This window comes from Amblyomma maculatum, chromosome 5 (genome assembly GCF_055883805.1).
Source record: "Amblyomma maculatum isolate TAMU_Amacu chromosome 5, ASM5588380v1, whole genome shotgun sequence".
In the NCBI taxonomy this organism is placed as follows: Eukaryota; Metazoa; Arthropoda; class Arachnida; order Ixodida; family Ixodidae; genus Amblyomma; species Amblyomma maculatum.
Genome location: NC_139348.1, coordinates 33798459 through 33822852, shown reverse-complemented (window position 1 = coordinate 33822852; position 24394 = coordinate 33798459). Strand labels below are relative to the sequence as shown.

At 43.8% G+C, this 24394-nt stretch overlaps 3 protein-coding genes across 3 annotated transcripts in view; 2 read left to right on the top strand and 1 right to left on the bottom strand.

The window, feature by feature from the left end:
- LOC146187993 (chitotriosidase-1-like) overlaps positions 1 to 1431 on the top strand; it is a 78421-nt gene extending 76990 nt beyond the window's left edge. The window contains exon 4 of the mRNA XM_084603068.1: positions 1186 to 1431. Coding sequence (XP_084459194.1) covers positions 1186 to 1431 — 246 coding nt within the window. The remainder of the gene's footprint in view (positions 1 to 1185) is intronic.
- A 1238-nt stretch (positions 1432 to 2669) lies between these two features.
- LOC146187992 (uncharacterized) lies at positions 2670 to 9651 on the bottom strand. The gene is made up of 3 exons (XM_084603067.1): positions 9490 to 9651; positions 5254 to 5423; positions 2670 to 3775 (listed from the first exon to the last, which is right to left on the bottom strand). The coding sequence occupies exons 1-3, from the start codon at positions 9514 to 9516 to the stop codon at positions 3391 to 3393; spliced, it is 582 nt and encodes a 193-aa protein (XP_084459193.1). The 5' UTR covers positions 9517 to 9651; the 3' UTR covers positions 2670 to 3390.
- Positions 9652 to 22320: 12669 nt separating this feature from the next.
- LOC146187991 (uncharacterized) overlaps positions 22321 to 24394 on the top strand; it is a 55710-nt gene continuing 53636 nt past the window's right edge. Inside the window, exon 1 of the mRNA XM_084604971.1 lies at positions 22321 to 22428. Coding sequence (XP_084461097.1) covers positions 22321 to 22428 — 108 coding nt within the window. The remainder of the gene's footprint in view (positions 22429 to 24394) is intronic.

Below are 24394 nucleotides of genomic sequence, written 5' to 3'. Positions count from 1 at the left end.
TAAGGGATAGACGTGTTTAAAGTTCTCAAAAAATGGCTTAGGCCGCTTCGACACAGCTAGTTGCATAAACATTTGCACATGTTTCTTGCCTTACAGAATCGCGAAACCTTTCAAGACGTGATGGCGATATCACCTGAACATAATTTGCTTGGCGATCCTTTTTCGAGATGTTGAATGCTTCCTTAACAGGATTATGCCCAATAATTGCTGATGTCGGTGTAAATTGTGCCTGAAGCAGTCGAATCCATATTTATGGTTTTTTTTTTACAAATGTGTCTAATAAAGTACTTTCCTGTGTGATTCATGTCGGCTGGGTAATTGCGTTTGTAAGGAAGGGTGATATCCGAATCAGCCGGCTAGGACTCTTGCATTCAAATTACCTTGTGCCACGCACAAGGGATCAATCACTCAACACTTTTTCTGTAATGCCTACCGCAGGTACAGGTGCGGACAGGAAGGTGTAAACAGAGTACGCTATTTTCTATGTGCATTCACCCCCTTTCCTAAATCAGAAATGAAAAAAGTCTGTTCATCCTTGAGGGAGCGGTCAAGCGTTCATACCAGCATGCAAAAACAATAACTAGCAATTTTAGTCAGGCAGCGCATGAGAAAAGTGAATAGTGTCCCGTTGAAATTTGTTCCCGCCTGTACATTCATATTGCCTGCACATTAATCTTCCAGGAATGCCGCTTTCAATTTTTACGCAACTGTGGAGCGTTGTAAAATGATGTTATGAACATATGGTTATGAAAGTTTTCAGATTGCAATGTGTAGAAAATGTTTTGAAGATTTTTCCTGCGCTCGTACAGATTTGTTTTGCAATAATTGTGACGAAAGCGTGAAGTGCTATAAAAAAGCGCTCAGAACATATTGATGAAGGGGAGGGGGTCCAATTTTCGAATAACCAGCAAAAGTTTGCTTTTGAAGCTTGTCCTGGGTTAAGATTTTGTAGTTACGTCTGTCAGAAAAAACCAACGGGGAGCCCTTTTGACAGTGAATAAAAATTACGTTCCTGCAGAGGGAGCACCGCGGATGTGTAAATTCTTGTGCAGTTCTACAACGCCTGAAAACATTACGTTCAAAAACACTTTCTCGAAATTCCTCCTGCTCCGGCACTTCAACCAATATGAAATATTATGGCAAAATTGTAGCTAGTGTCTTCACTCGCGTCCCCTGGCGGCGCAGGTGTGCGGCTGGACGCGGCAACGGTCACGCAGCCGCGAGTGCAGCCTCCTGCGCAGCGGAAGCACGGTGGCCGCCTTCGAAGGGCCCGAGGCACTACGCCACAAGCTGGCCCGCATGGTGCTGGACGGCCACGGACGCCTGTGCCTGGCCGTGTTGGACACGCATATGGACGACGCTCTGGGCGCCTGCGGGGGCGCCATGAGCCCGCTGCTCAAGCGCCTCTACGAGGATCCGCTGGAGGCATAGGCCGCCACAGGGACCACGCATATGCTCCTGCTGCGGACTTGCCAACGAGCATTTGTCACCAAATGCTCTACTACAGACTTCCTCTAGACTCAAATAGACGTTCTATATTCGCCAATATGTTTCTCTTAGTTTCCACTGACTTTTTTGTTGGCTACGTAATAACACAGAGGCAGCCGACTGTAAACGTAACGCCAATTTTGTAAAGAGTTTATTCATTATTTACAGCGCTATTTTGCCTTCCTTCAGCCCCATTTTGCTTCCGCGGCATTGTTGGACTGCTTCAACGGCGAAAGTTAGGGATGCCGCCTGACGTTGCTTTTAAGCTCGGGACGAACTGCTTCCCACCCCCTCAATATTAGACCACTGCCTCTCCCGTACGGTTCAGCTTACCCTGTATGACATTGCGGATGCTTATAAATTGACAGGCCTCCCTATTCAATTACGTTAGTTCTCCGCCTGTGACAATCTGTAGTGAGGGGTTTCTGCACGTGTTTGCCCTTCAAGATTGGGGGAGTCTCGGCTCATTATTTTATGGACCATTTTAGAGGTGCCTCGTCAAGTACTCTTGTCCTGTTTATTTGTATTTCTGACACTTTCATATTTCTTCCAACTTATTAGTGCCATTGCAGTCATTATATGTTGTTTTCGGTCTCCGTATTTGTAATGCATCGTTTTTTAGCATGGCTACGTACCGCCTTATTTCTAACATTCCATATTCCTTAAAGTGTATTTTTTATCACCTATGCTATCATTTCTCCCACTGCTATCAGTTTGTGAGCTTCATTTATGCAGATATAACTATTTAAACTGTTCCTAAGCAGGCTGCAGCTTTTATATACACTACACTGATCATAACTATTCGTCAGGTGTGTTTAAAGACCTGTGCAAAAGATATCTACTGCGGATAGTATTTCAAGCTAAATAAGAGCACAGTTCCCCCATTCGATATATAATTTTATACAGCTACGAATGGTCATGAACGTTGAGTATGATGTGTAGCGGTGCACTAATTGTTAATACCACAAACGGTGCGTAGCAGTCAGCCGAAGAAGTGAGGCTACGTTATTGGTCCTGTGTTTTAGTCCAACTGCAAAACTGAGTGTCATAGCGTCAGCCTAGTTGCTTTTCTGCTACAGAGAAGACATAGGCGAACCTAGCTTCGCTCCCGAATAGCAAACACATGGCGTTGCGAATAAAACATCTGTTTATTTACAAATAAACAAACTTCAACAAAACAAACAAAAAGCGTCGATAAATAATTTCTGATGGAGTTTGAAGATCGTCGGAACAATCCTACACGATTAGTTCCTGCATTTATACAGGCCCAAGTCACTTGTGCACGATGATGCGTATAGATGGTACAGTGAGTGACGTAGCGATGAATAAAACTGGCGCTGTTTAATGCCCGCAGCTTAGGCTTGCGCTGTTTTTCAGCAGATGAAGTGCTGTGACTACGTTTGTGTTGTGACTAAAACGAGCTGCCTGCATTTGCCCGGCATTGCAGGTCAGCGGCTTCCTCTTTGCGTTGGCAATCAGACATGAAACTGATAGCTAAGAGCGCCACTTAAAATGAAGGTCTCTCCTCGAAGCATCCGTACAGGTCTTCAGAAATTTATATTCATAAATTTTCTTGTGTGGACGGAATAAATATTATTTCTCAATAATTTAGAAACGAGGCTGCCCCATTGAGAGGACCGTGCAACATAACTACAACTCTTCCTGTGGAAACAAAGCCGCAAGCCCGGCCTGTCCGCAAAATTTTGCGAGGATGGCTGTCTCGAACCTGCTGACCTAGACGTACGCGAATTACGGACGCAAAAGCGTAGAAGAGCTTGTCAGTTTTGGAATAAACGCTGGCGCTGAAGATGCACATCGAGGAAGTCGTCGCAGGCCGGCAAATCAGTTTTGCAGTCTCTGAGCAATCTCTGGTCCGATTGCTTGCAAGTGACTCAAAAAGGCTTAATCAGTTTTGGTGGCGGTTAGCCGTTCGCTCTTGGGGTTGATACGGCGGATAGGTTTTCCCTGTGGGCGCCGGGTTGTCGGCTCTGGGGGCTTCCTGGACTTACGCGGCTCGGCTCCACGGCCTCGCTTGGACGGCTTGCGCGTGGGTGGAGGTGCGATTCCTTTCTTATTGTCCACTTCGGGGCAGTTGGAACCATGTCCGCCGCCGCGTCTGCCGGTCGGCTTCTTGGCTGGCGGAGGAGCGTCTGGGGACGGAGGGTTCTTGAATACTGGTGGCACTTCCTCAATGAATGGTGGTTGTTGTGGAGGCAGTTGTGGAGGCAGTTGGGGAGGCAGCACCGGCACCACCCTCACCAAGACCACGGGAGGCTGGAGCTGCGGTCTGCGAGATGTCAGCAGTTTCCATTAGGATTGCTAACCTCATTAACGCCGCTTCTTGGGCTAGCTGGTGCATACTAGATTTGGTGAAAATTGCACCGAACCATGCACACAACTTGTCTTTGTTCTTGTGGTGTGCATGGGTAGGCGAAAGTTTTCACCAACCTTCATCTTCGAAAAAAAAAAAAAAACTGGTGTAGTCATTTAAACAATGCACTTAAATTTCACAATGACGGCTAGATCCTGTGCACCGAAGGGAAAAAACCAGTAGTTCACGCTGTGTTCAGGTATACATAGAAGTATATAAAAACAGTAAAAGCGAAAAATAACCATCACAGAAAGGTAAAGAACAAGTGAAAGAACCAGAACTATATTGATGGAAATTTACAAGGTTTTTGCGGTGTTCATGGTAGCCTCAGTGAAGCAAAGGAGAGTTTACGGCTGGTTGCGCATGGCCACTGTATATCTGCACAAAACTCGCTTAGTGATATCCCTGACAACTCAGGAAGTGGAAAAACGGGTAACGTACTTAGGGGAGCAGTGAGAGCTGTCAATCTTCTTCACAGCATGTTCATATTTTGTCATGCGCAGAAAGGTTCTTATTTACTTACACATCTGGTTTGAGCAGAAATTGATTTATCTCATGGTAGAAATAAATGTGCCGTTGAAACAACATTTCCCATGTGGAATGAAAAATTAACTCTCATTACGTGAGGGCCGAACGCCTGTGAAACAGCCAAGCGTCTATCACGAACCCACCAAGCTAGGTGGTATAGCAGATGAGCTTGCTTGTCCGGGTCGACGCTAATAAAAAGATCAAACCTCATATCGAGGCACGCTGATTTCCTCACTCAGTACTGACGGTCAGTAACTAAGTAACAGGAAATATCCTTCCCAATGTTCTAAATGGATGTTCTGCAGTCAAACCTGTGCTAGGACCAATACTGTCAGCGCTAGTTGTTCGCAATGTATTACATGTGTTTAATCGCCTGCCAATGAAACAACGGGCTCTGTTATTAAATTCTTGAACCATACGAAACTTTTCCACAACGTCTTCAAAAGCTAAGAAACTAAGCTCAGATTGAGATTACGTTGCGGCCTTCTACGCTGCCTTGAGACATCTCATTTGAGGCAGGTGATTTCTTTTCATGTCTCGCTCAACATTAATCTATTACTGCATTTGTCAACATTCGCTCTGCAAACCAAAGTGTACAGCACTTGGATGTATAATAAGATCGAAATAAGCGTATGCATCTTTCAGATCGTAATGATGTCTGTCTTGTTTCATCAGCAAGGCGTCATTCGATAACAGCGTGACGGCCAGCTTATCCAGCAAGAGCCGCACTTCTGTCGTTTGCGCAAAGCATTTGTTTATATCCAGGTCTAATCTCCATAAATCCGAGTTGGAGCACTTTAGACGGTAGTATTATGGCTTTAGGCCATGTATGTGTGTATATATATAATACTTTGGCGTCTACCTACCTCACGCCCCCGAGTCCGAAGTGGTAAACAACTGACGGCTGTCCGGGTCCGGCGACAATGGGTGGCCTGTCCACCGGCACCACTGGTGGCGGGTTCGCCGAGGTGTACACCACTTGTGGGTGCTGCACGAGTACGTACGCGGAAGACAGTGCCGCCAGGGTGCACAGGATCTGCGTACACGAAACAAAAGGCGTCGGGGTTAGGTCCACGGGCTCCATCCATTCCGCCTGCAGCATCTTAAACTCAGAATGCACGAAAGTACGATTTTGGGGTGTCTTTTAGTCTTACTGTGGGTATTTAGATGCGTGAACACAGAACAACGTCCGTTCACATTTGTCCTTGACCGAACACAGTGGCGTACAGATGCTTCTCACTGCAATTACGTACGCGGAAGTATTTCCGCGGATACGGCGATGAAAGCACAGGTGAAACGCGTTTCAAGTACTCAGTCCAAGGAAATATGGAAAGCACCTCGTTCAAACTACTTGCTGCACACGGCGTTTAGGGGTAATCGTCGCGCAAGAACAGGCTGGCCTGGGTATGCGGCATTGGAAAAGTGAGACGAATGCTGCAGGAAAAGGTTTCAAGGCCACTTGTTTTCCGCATCGTTACTAGCAGGACTTCCGCGAGCTTAATGGATCGTGGTAGTGGCCACCGGAAGCTAAGCGCACACTGCTGCGGCCGGAAGGATTGCGGAGGAAGCAAAACTTTTCTATCTGCATTCCTTTGAAGCAAGACTGCGCCGCCTCGAACCCTTTTTTCTAGAGGCGAATGCTTACCTTGTGCATACACCCGTCAAGGAAAAGCGGACACTAGTATGAAGTTATGCTATACAGACTGGCTATCTCTCACGTAACGTAGTATGCAAATTTCATTAAATCAGAAAATAGACAACCGCATCGAGGATAAGTAACTGCTTTTACACCAAACCTTCTTAAATATATGAGCAATTATATCTCAAGAAAAGAAGCTCGACTGAGGGGGCTTTGTGTCCAATAAGTCCCTAACAGGTTTGCAATCAATAGCAGTGCAAAATGCATGATAAATTTTATATACGTAGATCTACGTAGAAAGTGACAGCTGGTGCTTGGTGTGAAACAATTCCGCTTCGGGTGGTGCCAAGTGTTTTGCACTCGTTTAACAGAAAGGTTATACCTCAGAACAGATCGCTCCCTGCATTTTCGTGTCTGCGTATTAGATGGAAGTCATCATTAAATGTGGCAGGTAATCATTAAACGGCGCAGGTATAGCCTTCAAAACAGGGTTCTACCAAAGTAGCCTTGAAGCACGTACGCACACAATCGCAGCTCAACCTTGCAGAGATACATTTTCTAGCTCTGCCGTGCTTATGGGAAATGGAAATATGTCAAGATAGCAGAAGCCGCAGGCTTATAGTATCCCGGATTGTCCGATAAGGACGCCATATCTGGCTCGTTGCGTCACGCGTCCCGCTTGTGGCCTCTAATGGGAGCCAGATTTGTTTCGGATATGAAAAGCGGGAATGGCACCAGGCGCAGGCAAGGGAGCCCACATCACATGAGATCTTGATAAAAATGGTTATCAGATCTACCTTTTGAGAATGCATCGTGCAGACACAGATGCAGTTTGACCGTCACCGTCTATTATCTCAAATAAACAGTTCACGGCGAACTGCCCAACTCGCGAGCGTTGAGAGTCGGGATATACTTGTAATGTTACTGATGCCAGATAAACAGAATTTGTTCAGTGAATCCCACTTTTTGTCCGATTACTCCAAGCAGCCGGGCAGAGCAGACTTACGAAGGCTCTAGGCTCCAAGTTCCGGCTCCTGGAGTTCGTCATCTCGGCGAAATGCATGGGCTACGAGGGATTACGTAATGGAGGGGTTCGGATTAATTTAGGCGACCTGGGATTGTCTTTAAGGTGCGCTCACGCCACACGCGGGCGTTTTTACATCTCGCCTCTATCAAAATGAGCAAGCAGTGCCAAGGATTGAACCCGCGATATCGACAGCAGCAGCCTGGCGCTAAAATGCTAAACCTACTGAACTACCTAGACAGGTCGTGTCGCGTTAGTTTTCTTTTTTTTTTATTGTCGAGCCTGACCACATTATCATTTGCCCTATTTAATGATCGTTTCCTGCCCATGGCATTTAAAAAATTGATTCCTGTTAAACTGTTTATCTAAGACCCGGATTTCCGCCCCTGGTAGCGGGAATACGTCCTTCTTTCTGTTTAACATTCTTTTATTGCTTTCATTGTTTAACCCTTTTCTACTTTCTCAGCTGCTTTCATGGTATGAGGTCGTTGCATTGCGCGAACGAAAAAAAATATAAGCAGCTCTGGAAACGAGCCTTAGACTAACAAGAATCTCAACTGCATAATCGTGAGCCATTTATGATTGTGATGTTGTGGTTGAATAAACTTGCACTTTGTTTACACGCACGTACGCGACGAACTTCAATGGCATTCTGCGGATCGTGAGGTTTTCTTGTCAACTCCCCTTAAAAGGCGCAAACTTTCCGCGCGGTTGGAAGGAACGATGCAAAGGTATAATGATTTTAATCAATATATATAAACAGCATGGAACTAAAGTGACATGCCGACACTACTCGAAGCATGAGCGCGGAATTATGGCTGTCAATAGTAACTGTCTTCACCACCATACAAACACTAAATGGAAGTGGATGGCGGCCAAAGTGGCAGGAAATGGCGGACCTATCAATCCTGCATGTCAAAGCGTGTCCAAATCGTCTAGCGGAGTCCCCGTTTGAATTTCGAAGAGCATCAGGGCTTTAAATGGTAGCTAGCAAAAACTGCATATAAAATACTTTGACTTTTACGTCCGTAAAGCGATAGGTTAACATCATCGGCGCTTATCTAAAACATCACTGAAGGCTTGTTTTTTTCTTCCGAGTATCGGCTTTTAACTGCCTCTCTCCAGAACACCAGTTAAGCCAGACGGGTGGAATATTAAACAGGAGAGTTAGCATAAACCGTCCTCCAAATGGCCCCGCAATGGTGGTTGCCTTAGCTGGAGATATTATCCTCATTCTTCACTGAGGTGGATTGGCTGTGTAGCGCTCACGTTTCCATTTCAAGAAAAATGAAGCGAAGCCACTGTCAGAGTAAAACACCGTCTCTTGCGGCAAAAATATTGCGTTTAAAGGAGAATTCTTAAGGAAACCTGTCGATGCTATAATCGCTTTAAGACTTTGGCTAGCGTACAGTCGTGCTTTGCTAAATACCTATGTAGAGCTGACGAAGGTCCCATACTTACATATCTCATTCTCTTTTGGTGTTATAACGTGTTTTCTTTTTAGTTGCATTTCTTCATATCCGCTACACCGATTGCGGACACTGCTGATGAAGTGGGCGATAAAGCATCGTAGTATATTACGTACAGCTACAGTAAGATCATTGCGTTCACCGGCGCCAATTGTATGTTCGTAGAGCCGTATTATTTAAAAACGCTATAACTATTTATATTTCGCTAGACAGCAACTGTGGTTGAATGCGCATTCATCTGCAAAATTTGTACATCTTTGACCACTTCCTCGAGGTAGCATATAATCACGGCTTTCTTGAATAATATTAGAGATTTTGGCCGGAATAACTAAGCAAAACAGCTTTTTTTTTTTCCTCGTTTTAAGGAAGTCGAATACTGTGACTCATGATGCTTATCTTTGGCAGTTTTCCCGAGTTATTTCTGTTGCGAATAGAGTAACCTCCTCTAATACTGTGAAGTAGCCTCGAGGCTTCCAGAAACTAACGCGTAGCAACACTGGGCGGGTAAAAAGCATTGCGACCTCCTTTCGTAGCGCATGCGCTGTGGAATTGTCTGGCTAATGCGCAACTCCAATTATTTCTTCAAGCGTTTAAAAGAAAATCATTCAATTTCCTTCAGCATGCACGAGTAGCACTGCCCATAGACCGTACTGCTTGCTTAACTAACTCACGACTTTGGTTTCGGTAAGAAAAAACAAGCTGCGGTACAACCGTCAGTGTGACGTTTGAGCCGCTGAGCAAGCAGTTGAGGACTGTAGCTTGGTGAAATCGGCTCCTTTCGATGGAAGCGATGTAAAAACGCTTCCTAATTCAATCTGTCGAAGTTAATCAGGATTCTTTCCTCGACACCTTCAGTGCCACCCACTCAGCTCTGCTGAAGTCAACTTACATTGTTATTATATACTAATTGTAATCGCACGTTACAAGTAGCGCGAAACTTACAACCAAAATCAGCGCGTTAAGTACTCACCAGTGCAGAAGAGAAAGCTGTGGCCATGGCGATTCCGCCGGTGGTCACGCCGGTGCGAACAATGGTAATAATAAATAGTCCGAGTGGCCACGCGGAGGTAAGTGATCTACGGAGCGAACGTCTTCTTGTGTTCGGTGTTCGAAGCTCGAGAGATGCGCTTGTTCCTCCTCGACCGCAGCCGGCCCTTTTATGCCAGCGTCGCCGGCGGCAGAGACGTTTGCCGCAACGCCGCGGCCCGCAGACGTCACCAGCGCACACCTCCTCACCTACCAATTCCTCTGGTGTCTCTGCAGAGAGAAGAGGGAGTCGGTCACCCTTTCTCACTTTCTGGCTACACCCTCCTCTTCGGACTGCCGTGTGTTTCTGTGGTTCACTTTCTTGTCTTTAACGCTCGGTGCTCCGACGGACGCCGGGAAATACAGAAGATCGTGTCGGCCCGCCGTCCTTCGAACTTGGCGACGACGACGCGTTGCCTGTATATCGCACGCTTCTATCGTACAGCCAGACTGTACGGCGAACGTTTCGAGAGAAATCGATAGGCGTGCCCGACGCAATATGGGAACCGGTAGGCGCTTATTCCTGTCGGCAGAAGCTATAAGGAATTGGTACTCATTATATGGAAGCCAGTTGTCACATGCGAATCTCTTAAGGGAAGGAGTGTAGTGACTTCATGCTTTCGTTTCCGTGCCTCCAAGGTACCGTACAAGGCGCGATAGTACGCACCATCTTTCCTTACAACTCCCTGTGCGTGTACACACCCGCTTGAAACTGTATGCAACAGTTTCTGCAATTTTTGTTATTTGCATCAAGGTGGATTGCATGAAATTTAATTAATGGTGCTCTTCGTTAATCGTTTTTTAACCGTTATGTTTGGGTTAGTTTATGAGGTTTAGCGTCCAGAAGCAACCAAGGGTAAAGGGATGCCGTAGTAATTTCGCCGCTCCGGAGTAATTTCGACCACCTGAGGATCTTTAAGGTGCACTGAAATCGCGCAGCACGCGGATGCCTCTGTGCTTCGCCTCCATCGAAACCGGGGCCGGATCTCAGGCCTCACGAAGAGATAGTCGCCCTCCCTGAACGCTGAGCCACGGCGGCAGGGATACACTCAAATTCCGCCTGCATATACCCATCAGGCTGCGTAGGTAACAGCGGTGAAACTCGGTATTATGTAAAATTACGTTCCGTAACCTCGATGTAGAAACCTGAAGACATGGGGTGTAACATACGCTGAAAACCAAATTTGTCTCCTAAGACAAACAGATGTGAAAAATTTTAGATACGAAAGTTTACAACACAGAAATCGGTTGACATTACGTGCTCCGGGTCCGTACATCATGCTTAGACTTGTCACGTTAACTATAGACGTCGCTCTGGTTTTAATCTTGCGATTGTAAGAAGCCTCACATTACGCGAGGGAAGAGATGGCATACTTTGGCGGGTGCCTCAAGCATTCGGAGACATCTTCCTTGCGCGGTGATCTCCACTCACTCCATTCGGCCCTTTATGTCATTAACTACAGAAACTGTAATATTAAGTGAGTCGATTACATATTCATCAAGCGATCAGGCACTCCAGATTACTTGAATGCAGTTTGCCTGCCAAAGGCTGTGAGTCTGATCGGGAAAACAGGTTGGTCGGCCGATTCTTGAGAAGGGGTAGGGGGGATATTCCTTTAAGTAGCTTCTGGCGGAAAGCATTGAGCGCCGACCAATGGTTAAAACAACAATGACGTTAAGGCCCCGCTACGGGAGCCTTGTTCACAATGAAATAAAAGTAACTGAAGGTAGGTTATATATCCTTCCTGTTATGAGGTAGGCAGCGGGAGTATATAGGTGGTAGATTTCCTTCGTTGCGATTAAGCGTGTTTGTTGTCGTTTGAATATGAAGAGATTCCAAGTAAAGCCTTGTCGTCTTGTTCTTTTCTTTTCTCGCGTGTTACTACAGCGCCTCTCTTACTCTTTCTTAGATGCTGCAAGTGCTTTAGTAATCGGCCAAACCTGTTTTCCAAAGAAGAAAATGCGGCAGCCGTACTGTCAGCTTCCATGCAGGCCTGTCTTGTAATGGGCGAGCTTGGCTTTTAATTCATGAAACGCGGAACCAACAACTTTTCCTTTCTCCTCCATGGTCTTGTGCCATCAATTTAAATTGTGATTTCAGCTCAATAGCTTCTCTAATTGCAAATTAGGACATAACAGGCACCCACGAAAGGTGGTTAATGATTTCTGTGCTATTAAATGCACTGTGTCGTCTTTGCCGTACCCTAACATTCGGTGTCGCCTCGCGGCTGTGCCCACGACTGTTTTTACGGCTGTTTAGAATCAAACAGTCCACAATTTAACATAAAATGAAACACGTGCTCAGTAATATTTTTGGTAGTAATTTAGTGGTTTGTCGCAAACTATCAATAAAGAAAAAAGAATGCAAGAAAATACTGATGATGTGGATTCGAACCGTCATATTTGATGTTCCAGAATGGAGCGCTGATCCATGTGCCGGGAATGATCACTTTCATAAAGTGTTTCCTATCTGTCGCTAGGAGACGGCGCCCAGGAGATGCTACCGTTGGGAGAAAGGTATCACGCGTTATATCGTCTTTTTTATTTCCTCGCGTGTTGTTGTTTTTTTACTCATATATGCGCACCCTTGCCAAGCCAATCCTTCATCTGTTGAGCGCCAAGCGCAGGTGCAACTGTGTGCATGAAAAACTTTCTCAAGCCGGCTGCTGTCCCTCACAAAGCCGGCGCTGTAGAATATGTGAACTTCAGAGGTCGCTTATGTCACTAACAAAAGGGCATATAGCCTCGTAGAATACAAGAAGATCTGTCCGGTACTCGCTTCTTGTATCCGATAAGATAACAAAATGGAAAGACAGGCTTTGGTGCGTACAAAGTCTTGTGTCACCTAAGTTCGACACAATATGGTACTCTTCATTCATGTGTTCGTGTTGTCTCTTCTACGTTCGTCCATGTGTTTTTCGCGCGCTGGAACAATGTCTCACATTTGTACTAGAAACCAACTAGCCCAGCTTTCCACGCTTAGCGATATACTCTTCATTCAACCACTCTCTTCGTCTTCCTCTCTCTCTGAGGTGTGCATGTTGGGATGGAATCTGTTGAACTGGTGATGGATCGCGAGCGTGAGAACTCGATGAGCGGGAAATGGAGAACCGGTGATTCCCCTTTTTCTGCTTCAGAATGGATGAGTATGCATAATGAAACTCTTGTCAAGAACGCCACGGTGCGTACTGAATGTGAAGACGACGGAACATGCTCGAGACATCCAGACAAAATATGGTCTTCAATCTTGCTTTTCCGGTCAGGACGCCTGTGAAGAATTCTTATTGGCTGCCGGGATTTTTTCGCTCATTACGAGCCGACTGTTGGCACGGAAAGAAACTGACATTGTATTGATTCAGGAGGAAATTACCAGTCGCTCTATCGCGAAGTGGGCCGCCGCGGTGGCTCAGTGGTTAGGGGGCTCTAGTGCTGAATCCAACGACGCGGGATCAAATGGCCGCTGCGGAGATCGCTTTTTGATGGAGGCGAAATGCAAGGAACCCGTATGCTGTGCGATATTAGTGCACGTTAAAGAATCTCGTGTGCTTAGAATTTCCGGGACCATCATACCTTACGACGGCCATCAGCACTTAGTCCCCTTGGGACGTTAAACGCTATCCAGCCATGAACCTATAGTGAAATATACTTTCTCAAGAAAAGGAAGCCTCATTTGGTTCATCTTCTAAAATTCATGTAAGAACTATATTGATCAATAAATTATTGCAGCATAGCCATGTTAACCAGCCACCTTCACTGTGTCACTCTTTCCATAGACGTTTATCATTTCACAAGTCCAAAGCGGTCATATGCTTTTGTCGCTTCCACTGTATGTTTACGCTCCGTCTGGTAGCGGGGAATTGTGTGACTTGAATACAGAGGGGAAGAAAGAAAAGTATATTTCGTGTCTTCAGTAAGATGAATTGCCGCTTTAGGATGACTTTAGCACCAAGGCAATGCCCGTCCTTTGTACATTTTTCTTTTCATCTCTTTTTTTCTCTCTCTCTCTCTAAGTGCGCAGCGTCAACTCCGGCGCCGCGCAGTCGTGACTAAGCTGCCGTCCGCCTCTGTACAACGAGGGGCTTGTTTCAAGGTGACAACGAGACCGGCCTCGCCGCCATAACAGAAAGGTTGATGAACGCCACCAACGGAGCGAGTGAAGCGTTGCCAGCGTTCGTCGCCGAGAGGAAGCCTCGCTAATGCCGTGCAGCGCTGCATTGACGAAGCGTACGCCGTTAAATGTCGATCAACTGTCCTCGGTCAGTCCATAATCGCTTGTCCAAGCTAGGCTTAGCCAGTAGATAATTTATGGTTGCTGGGGATAACGACGAAATAACTATACAATTCTCAACTACGTTTACAGTGCATTTAGACAAGTGTGAGCGAGGTTTTTCAAATAACCCTAAATAATTTTCAAAGCTCGGAGCGGGAAGTACAGAGAATCCAACTTTCATCAACTTTCTGTTATTGCGTTACTGTATAGCAGACTCCATCTTTCGGCTACCCCAGTTTATCTATCTGCCCGATTGTTTAGGAACATTTCCTGATTGTTGACGGTGTTATAACCTGTAGGGATGTCACTGAGCCGTCTGTTGACTGTAATTTTCTATGTCCGGTTGGTCCGTAAAGAACGTCATAAAAATAATTTCAACTGCCCGAAATAGTCTCCCTGGGACTATAGAAACCCTGTGGAAATATTACGGGGTCTCACACGATCGACAGCCCATTTAGAAAGCACAGTCTACGGAATGTTCCTTCGCTGTGTAAATTGGTCCGTATTGTCTACGCAGATTTTGTGCAAACGCCTCTAGCCAGCCTAAATGTTTCTCTCGCTTAGTTAATGTAGAGCGCGTGCCAGCTAATCGTGGGTTGATTTGCTAGCGCTGCTCACACGGTTAGTAACACTATGTTATTGGTCAGCACCTGTGCTCTGACCGGTCATGGCAAGAGCCAAACGACTGTTAATCTTCCTATAATCATTATGTGTGAACGCGTTTTCAACACCAGTTCCTGATGGTAAACGTAGGTTGTAGCTTCTAAAACAGTGCACGGTTTCTTAGGAGACAGAGTGTTTAGACTGACGTGCAGAGGAAGTGTCCGCAAAGTGCGGGTTCCGAAGCAGCAGCAGCCCGCTAATGGAAGCGCCGACCCAGGACGGCGCAAAGTTTTCAAGCAAGAAATGATGGGGTCCCTGTGTTTGCCCGACTGTGGTCTTACGAAACCAACACGTCAGGGTTAAGGACGCATTCGAAAAGCCTCGCTGTTACAAGCGTGCCCCTTCTTGCGTCATGCGAGGCCGGCCGTTGGAAAACGTTTTAGGCTGGAGTCGTGAAGAGCGATTTTGCGAACACTCTCACTCCACTAAGACGGGGCTGCCATGTCTGCGCATGGTAAACAGATTATCATCTTCCTGTATATTTATCAAGGGCTCTGTATCCAGTGTGCATGAACTTGGTAAATATCGAGGTTGTTCAAGCGCGAGGTTTAATCCAGGTCAAATCTAACTTGCTCTGCTAAAAGCTGCGTAACGAACGTCCTGCCTTCGCGCCAGCTGAAAAACGCAGTTTTTCAAGACAAAGAAATTTGGGCCCTGACCTTAACGATTGGCTGAAAACAAAAATTGCTAATGAGGAAATGCAAGCTTATTAGCGCACGCCTCAACTGCGCCGTGAAGGCAAGGATGATGGAAGGAGTGAAAGAGAAAAAAAATCTGGATTTGGTAGTGTAGAGATCCTAAATAACTTAGACAACCTGAAGACCTTTAGTGTGCACTGACAATTCACAGCGGATAGACGTCTTTTTGTGTCGCCTTCATGGAAACGCTGGTTGCCGCGGCTGAGCTAGAACCCACGTCCTCGGAGCCAACAGCCTAACCTCAAGGATTGAATGGAGGTTGGAAATGTAGTTACAGGCGCAGAATTGTGAAGGTTTCCGGACCAATTTTGACTGGAGAGGTTTTCCTAATGTCCACTTACCTCGCCAAGAGTGCGGTCATACTTTAAATCATCATTCCCGCGCTCCAGAAGGCGAATGCTGCTTGGAGACGCATAAAGTGTAGTTACGCGCTTACTGTGCCATTATTTGTGTATAGGCTATGTAAGCGCTCTACTGTTCTCTCTTTTTCATCTTTCTGTACGTTTGTTGCCATCCTTGAGAGCAGGCTAAGGAAACGTACGCACAATTAACTAGCCCGTGGGCTTTAATTATATCCTCCTCCTTCTCTCTCGCTATCTCTCCATAGTTGTCAGTTTTTTAGCACGTACATCGTGCAATTAGTTTCGTAGACAAATAAATTATATCACAAATTTCTTGAACCCTCCGCAAATGTAAGGCAATTGCATTACTAATTACTGCTCACAAAAACAATGAAAATTCATTACAATTACTATCGAAAAGTAACGAAACTACTTTTTAATTTATTTTCTTCTTTTCATGTGCAAATATTTCTGATGTCTTCACTTTTTGTTCCAGAGAAGCCAGTGGACTTGTAAGTGTGCATGGAAAATTTTGCCTCGCGTTGAAAAAGGGGCTTCTCTTAGCCATTCTGAATATCCGCTTTTCTTATGCAGGTTAGGGCAGCCCAATGTTTTACGTGGAATAGTTGCCATCTTTAGATGCGGTTCAAAAAGCGCCAAGCAGCTGATGTCGCTTGCATACGACGATGAATTGGCATGCTCAATGCGTCTTGCAGGTTGGCCCTGTTGATTTTCCAGGGTTCGTCATACGCGTCATCTCGTCATCGTCATCGTTATACGCATCAGCTGGCGTTCCTTGTCCGCAGTGGCGTCTCTAACGTTGGCGAAATCCTACCTCTGCCACACCTCTGAACTTGCAAAGCTTCAGCAGTTCTCTCGCAAAGCGAATTGATTAAAAGAAGCACTACAGACCCCCTCAAAACGCAATTGACGCGTTCTTTGGTCTTTCCTCCAAACTGCAGGCCACGCAAAACTCATCCTAGGTAAAAAATTTCACACTAGCTTAACCATGCATGAGGTAGAGAGATATAGCTCGGCTTTATGTGGTTTAGTGTTTGTTTTTTATTCGATTATTGAAACATTTCCAACCGTATATGACTTGGCGTTATAAACTTAACTGCAATTTTAATCACAATCGATTAACGATAATTTGGCGCTCTAAGTAGCGTACCGCAATTGTACTTGATATAAGGTATGCAACGATATATCACTTGATGTTGCATCAATCTGGCGATTTTTACTACCGTCGTCGTGATCAAGTCGGTGTCCCCAGACTTTCGTTTGGGCTGGCATTTGAAATGGCTAGTGCCAAAAACAGAGAATTCGTATTGAGCGGCGCCATTCATCAAGAAATGATCGCATAACGCAGGCGATACGGAAAGATGACGACAATGTAAAAACATCTACGCAAAATAATATATCTTTATGACTGATCCGTTCAATTAAAGAATGCTTTCTTCCTCAAAAATACGCCACTATAACAGATGCGTCCAATTACGCAGTTATTCCAAGTGTTGCTACCTCACTCCTAATGCGTGCTCAGAATGGCTACTGAAGTGCGCCTTGGGGGTCCGATCGATCAAGCTAACCAGAGTGAAACCTGAACGGACGCGTTTATTGAATGCATGAAGGACGAGTAGGCTTAACAGCATTGCGTTAGCATATAGCCCCTGCGGCGGAATATTGAACATTTTAGAATGGCTCTTCGTACCTGGCGGTGGGGAAAATAGGGGTCTCCAGTCGCGCAGACTTTGTGAAAAGCCTCCGAGATGCCACTCGGCTTAAAATTAAAATGGTCGGCTTTATTTATTTATTTATTTATTTATTTATTTATTTATTTATTTATTTATTTATTTATTTATTTATTTATTTATTTATTTATTTATTTATTTATTTATTTATTTATTTATTTATTTATTTATTTATTTATTTATTTATTTATTTATTTATTTATTTATTTATTTATTGTTACCCTCAAGGTAGGAACATTACAGAGGGGAGTTGGTGGAGCACAAGACTGCAAATATGCTCAGTATAAGAAAGTATAGAAGCAATACGCGTATATAGGTAATAAAAGAGGTCAGCATAGTTTAGAATTGCGTAATATTGCACAAGTATTATTTCGAACTCAAAAAATGTATAACAAGGTATCGATAAACAATATGTAAACACTACTTTCGCGGAAATGTTTAAATACACGGTAGTTGGAGGTGAACACAACAAAAAATTACAGCAAAAGTTAAGCATGTACTAACGAAAATTTGCATGGTCGACATTGCGCACGGCAGACTGGAATAATGAAAAATTAGTGATGGTTGCAAGTAAGAAGGCGATTCCAGTCTTTCGATTTGCGGGGTATGAATGAGTCAGAAATGAGCCAGCAAAAAAAGAATGGACCAGGTTGCTTGGATTTTATTTTCTTTTTGTAACTAATAATTGATATGGGTGTATGAAAACGATGGCTTTTAAGATGAGAACCTTCTCCGATGGCTATGCAACAGTCACGCCTTCGGCGCAGTCAGAGTGGTTTTCTGCTTACGTGCACGAATTACGGGACCGTTTTGTTTCACTATTTGAACCATTTATGTACTGCTGCTTCCTGCATTTGCATGTTCGCTTCAATATCATTTATTCATATTAAGACACAATACCTGTACTCATAACAAGAAATTCTGAACACTTTTCTCGGAAAGGACTACTGGACGTACTCTTTTCATATATTGTATACCTGCACGATAATAACAAATAAACCCCGCATATCTTCTCCTGATGCTTTATAATTCCTTCTCTAGTTTGAAGTTTTGCACTACTAATTTCATGAACACACCTTATTGGTATTCTAAGCAGCCTTAATCAGTCGAGCCGAAATTCGGTACCTGTCGGAAGTTCCTACCTTTTCTATCAATGCGTTCTTAAACGCATCATACAACATTCCACAGTTGTCTCACAATCACTTAAAAGCGCACCCCATTGGTTCTTTGTGGCAGATTTAATTACTCGCAGCGGCTGCACAAAAAAAAAACACAAAAATAGAATTTTTCGCACACATTAAAACTTAGACAATTCCCATCTACACGCGCATAAGTGTATCATAATATCCCACAGTTACATCACAGTAAAAAGATGCCTCTGCAACGTGCGCATAAACAGTCATACTCGTAAATCAATGGAAGCGCACGAGGGATTACAAGTATTAGTTTTTCCCACCACCGGAATATCAACTGACAAGTGGCAGTCGGACTGAAAGTCGGACAAATTATAAAAAAAAAATTGCACAGGAATGTGGACAAGTGAAGTAATCCTCGGTTAACTGGAACATATTATAAAAGGAAGAAGACAGAACGAATATGGTAAAAGTAAGAGGAAGCGATTATATCAATCCCAGTTTTGCGTGCGGTATTCGAAGGGCTAGACTCAGAACAGCGCTACCTACAGATATATGCTTTTTTCTCATCGACATCATTGCAAACATTAGCCGTTTTCTTCGCCGATTAGTTATTTGATATTCGTAAGGTGAACGTTGCTTGCAATTTAATGACGTTGATGCACTACACAGCTTTTAGTCTTGAACATGAGCACAAGTTCCAAACTCGTTCGACGATTATCTCTTTATCAGTCTAGATGAAAGGCAAAAAGTTACTTAGGAATTGCTTATTTTATTTCACGCGTTGCTGTGGTTCATGTACCGGGTAACTCCTTTTGCAGTTTCATCCCGTGTGGTGCTCGCAGTCTTGTACACATTACAGTTATTTATTTGGTTTGATGGCAATGCGACACATCATTTTTTTTTAGACGACTTAATTTTGCGCTCAAAATTATCTTGGCTGTTAATCGTAGCAATGTGTTCCGGGAGTTTGTTCTTTTCACGAATAGCAACAATGTGCAGTGAATAACGATATAATTTAGTACGAGCGAATATTGGCTGAAGTTTTTACTGGTGGTCGAGGCGTAGAAAAATGAGCTGATCAGACTTGATATGTGTGGCAGAGAACGACGATGGTGCATGATAATATCGATGGGAACATGATAAAAAAACAGTCTCCATTTTTCCAAAACACATAGGCTCAGGGTTTTTTTATTTCCGGTAACACAAATGTTTGTGCAAAATTTGTACTGATGAACTGGGCAGCTTTATTTTGCAGGGATTCTAGTTTATCGACTAAATACATCTGATGACGATTCCATATCAATGAAGAATATTCTATTTTAGAACGAACCAGTGTTTTGTATGCAAGAAGTCTTGTATGCGTGTTAAAATGGTGTAGATTGCGTTTAATGAAACCGAATGACTTAACTATCTTGCTAACGACAGTATCAGTGTGATATTGTCATGTTATGTTGCTTGTTAGGTGGACAGTTAAGTATTTATGTGTGCTGACCGTTTCAACCGTTAAGCTGTTCATTGAATATTCATTGAATATTCATTGGCTATTGCATTTAAACTGATGGTGACTCTCATAGATTTTATCATGGCGACGTTAATTTCCTTCTGGCAACACTCCTACTACTCAGCTATTTTGCTGTAGAGAGGCTGTGTCCGATGGTCCTTTTATCGCCCTGTATATAACGCAATCGTCTGCAAATATCCGTATAGTGTAGGAAAGGCTACTTCTGACGTCATTGATATATATGCGAAATAGAATAGGTTCAAGCAGTGTACCTTGCGTCACACGAGATTTTACGTGAGCCAGAGAGGAACTGAAGCCATCTATGATAACAGACTGATAACGGCCAGTTACTTAATATGCAATCCACTGAACAACGTTGGTATTGATATCAAGGCAGGTAAGTTTCAATGCTAAACGTTTACGCAAGACTTTATCAATGAAAATTTCATCAACCGGCAACGAGGCGTGCACAGCCAGATGACAGTTTAGTTAGTTCAACTAATTGTGTTTCACGGAATCGACCGCTGTAGAAACCGTGATTGTTGAGCTAAAAGTAGTTTTGTTGAGTTAAGTGGTAATTGGTATTAATAAATTTTAATAATAATAAGCAGCAGAAGTGGTAATTGGTATTAATGATAATTGGTAATAATAAAATCATTAAAATTCGGCTTCAACACTGTCAATACATTTCAGAGAGCAAGATTCCTGTCGTATGCATTCATTTGCTCGTTCTTTCAGCGCACACCGTCCCTCGCGAAACCCCTTTTGACATCTCAATATGGAACATGTGTAGGTTGAGAGCAGCGGGCCTTTAAATATTCTTTCTCGCTGTATTCTACTGCATTAACTTAACCTACTGGAAAAAAACAAGGCATCCCCACACTTTCGTAACAGCCCAGTTTTGTGGTCTCGCAGATTCCCACAGCACCGTGTGTGAAAAGGGTAAAGGCAATATACTGTGGAAAGTACAATTGCAATTAGCCGCCATAAAACAACTGAAGAAAGCGGCAAAGACACTTTGTGTAACCCAGGAAAACCACGCATTCAATAAAAAAAAATACGCATCCAGATACATTGGACTCAAGACGATGCTGAGAACGTTGAGCAGAGAAAAGTTGACCACCCCACACACTGAGCTCCACACACTAATGCGTCCCCCACCAAGCTCCCTTTTGATGCCCGCTCTGCTATTCCCATCTTAGCATTCTCTTTAAGGAAAAGTACACGTGCCCTCATTTTCCTGTGCACTTTCGCCTTCCCTCATAACATAACGAGATTGGAGGAGATCTCTCTTAGAAGGATAAGAGCTGTGGCGGTCCCTACCCCGTCAGTAACATGCCGATGGGAATCTCAAGCAGACATCGGAACCAACAGATGCCCGAAGTGTTCCACACCAGCTGCATAAGTGGATATTCGCCACCTGCAGTGGACTTGTGCTGGGACAACGGCATTAAGGACACAGATTCTGCAAGAAGTAATACTAACCGCAACGAGGGAAGAGGACTTCTCTAGGTGGCTTACCGACAACAATAAGAGCGGGAGCCTTATCCGATTCCTTACGAAAAAATTTTTACATGAGTTTTCATAATATGCCTTATGGCAAGCTTGCGTAATAAAAATAAAATTGCAAAAAGTTTTCACTAACAATTCTTTGTTAACCACTTCCTAATTCACCCACTGGCTCTCTGCCTCATAGGGTTTAAACCTAAGCTGTTCAATTCCTGTCGCGCTAATACAACTGCACACTCAATCTTTTTGCCCTCGTTATGAAAGGATAGTTGCGTGGAAACGAGCAGTGAAACCCATCACAATTACGAACAGCACAGCTGGTCAAGGCCCTTCCTCTCAGTGCTACCGTAGTAAGGGCTCCATAATACGTGGCCGCCGCGCCAATTACTTGGCGTCGCACAATGCCTGGCATGAGGAAAAAGCTGTCCCAACTGGGCCGAGTAGCGCTCCTTGCAGCTTGGCTCGGCGCCATACCTGGAGGAAAGGGAGACCGATCTCACAAATGAAAACAAATAAGTGCATCGATTGCTCGCTTCGGGCGCACACGCTCACTCTTCGCTGCATAAACTGGCGACTATCGCGTATATACGCCCCGTGGCCACGGCTTCTGCGTTTTTGCGAGCACCGCTGCGGCCCCCTAGCTTTGCGTACTTGGCGAGAGCATGGAGCGGGGAGAAAAATTCTCTCCAGTGACAAATGAAGCGTGTCATGTTTCGTGAGTTTTGTTTTTCCAGAAGTCACAAGGAGGGTGAATCCGCTGACGTTAACGGCGTAAGGGAAGACGAGTACACCCGTCAGTGAGTCAGTGCGACAGGTATAGACTGGCGATGAGCGAGAGTGAAGGAGGGAACTTTATTATCATTTCTTCCTTCTGAGAGAGTGTATATACGAGCATTGGTGACTCGTATGCATGCCCGGCTGTCCTTTGGGGGCACATCAGACACGTCGATGACCGGGAAACCACCAGGACCAGCCGCTCGCTTTGATCCCGTGGGACTTCTCGTGGACACACGAGTACGTAGTTAAGCCTTGCTTGTCGGCACTTACAATGGCAGGCTCAACTCACTTCCGCATCGGATATATATATATATATATATATATATATATATATATATATATATATATATATATATATATATATATATATATATATATATATATATATATTGTCGCTTACACGTTTGCGTCTGTGCTGCTGTGTTCTTGTGTCTGGGCTACCCCCTGCTATCATTGGTATCCTTAGTCACCGTGTACGTGACAATATATATATATATATATATATATATATATATATATATATATATATATATATATATATATATATATATATATATATATATATATATATAGCATTTAAAGAAGCGAACAGTCCGGAGTGCAAGGCAAACTTTTTTTTTATTATGTTTTAATTTTTGTTTAGTTTACACTATTGACATTCACAAGAATGGTATCTTTATGGCGATTATTGGAATAGAGAGCATTGAATGCATAGCGGAAGGAAAAACAACGCGCCGATGGTGGGATATATATATATATACATACATATATATATATATATATATATATATATATATATATATATTTACTTTTTTTTTATTTATTGGCTCACAATAGTAAAATAATTAGGTAAATTAAAGCTAAGTTGTAGATCTTTTCGAGAAACGACTAGCTACATTGTTTCATTCAAGATACAACTTACGTAATGTGTTTTTTTTTTCTAACCGAAAACAATACTTGCCACAGTAGAAAAAACTTTCTCGTGGCAGCAGCGCCGCTTTAAAGCCTGATCAGCGTCCCAGGTAACAACAACCGCCTTTCTCAGCAGTACTCTCCGCCAGGAAGCTAGATGTGCGCACTTGGCCAATGATTAAAGATAACGGCCGCTCACGTAACAACATTTTTTGAATATCTATATATAGAGATGCGTAAGTCGTAGCGGATTGAAACAACGCAGCTGGCCGTTTCCAGGGCCATCTCCAACTTTCGCGTTAGCACTTTTTCTCTCCAGGCAATTATTTCATTTCATTTCATTTCATTTTTATTTCCTTAAAGACCCCTTTTGAGGGGCATTACATAAGGGGTGGATACAAATTTTGGATGAAATGGTACAAAGTCATGTGCTATGATGATAAATTAAAAATAGCTAATTATTCTTTACTAATTACTTACCTTTGGTGAACGAAAAAGTACTGCAGATTAGCATAAGCGGCTCTGAACAGCTGTGAATCGGTATGAATGGGTCCACCGCTTTTTTTTAAATCTTGGGTGCATTTAGCTGGGACACCCTGTACATAGCATGAAAAGCCACCGTACAACAATGGTATACTTACTGTGTTTCCACGCTTATTATACGCAGATCATGCACATTAACATGGCAGCCGCAACGTTTCTCTGCTTTCTTTCACGTTAGGGATACGGGCAAACAATAAATATAACATCATTAGGATCTTAACAAAGCAAACACGGGGGCCAGTTGGTTGATCATACTGGGGAATACTGCGCTACTTGATAGAGACAAGTGCACTTTGCGCTTCATTCGTGTGTCGTCTTTCAGTTGTCTCTGTCTATCAAGTAGCGCAGTATTCCCCAGTACTTAGGATCTTCATTCACTCTTTTTTTCTTTCATCGTCAAACTTAAAACGCATTTCGCAGTGGTCATGATTTACCCTGCTGTCGGACCCATGAATTATGCATCGACGAACCAATGAACTGCCTCAGTACCGCCATTTTGACAACTAAGGGTTTGCAGTGTCAATCTGGATGTGCACCACTAAAAACAGCATAATTGAAATTTTCTCGGTGGTCATGTACCGCAGGTGTACTTGGTGTGTACCCAACATTTTTCTTTCCACGAAAATGATTGCATAAGTGGCGGAACATTAACGCGACATTTCAAGGCAATAGGTAAAGGTATTTTACTACATTTTCGCAGAGACAAATGTAATATTCTGCAGCTAACTAGTGGAGAAAGTAAATTTCT

What these genes read in the sequence shown, in the direction of transcription:
- LOC146187992 (XM_084603067.1), bottom strand. Translation starts at nt 9,516, where the DNA reads ATGGCCACAGCTTTCTCTTCTGCACTG. An exon ending in CAGCTTTCTCTTCTGCACTG is followed by an intron (nt 5,424 to 9,489) that starts GTGAGTACTTAA and finishes TCGTGTACGCAG; the next exon opens with ATCCTGTGCACCCTGGCGGC. An exon ending in TTCGGACTCGGGGGCGTGAG is followed by an intron (nt 3,776 to 5,253) that starts GTAGGTAGACGC and finishes GACATCTCGCAG; the next exon opens with ACCGCAGCTCCAGCCTCCCG.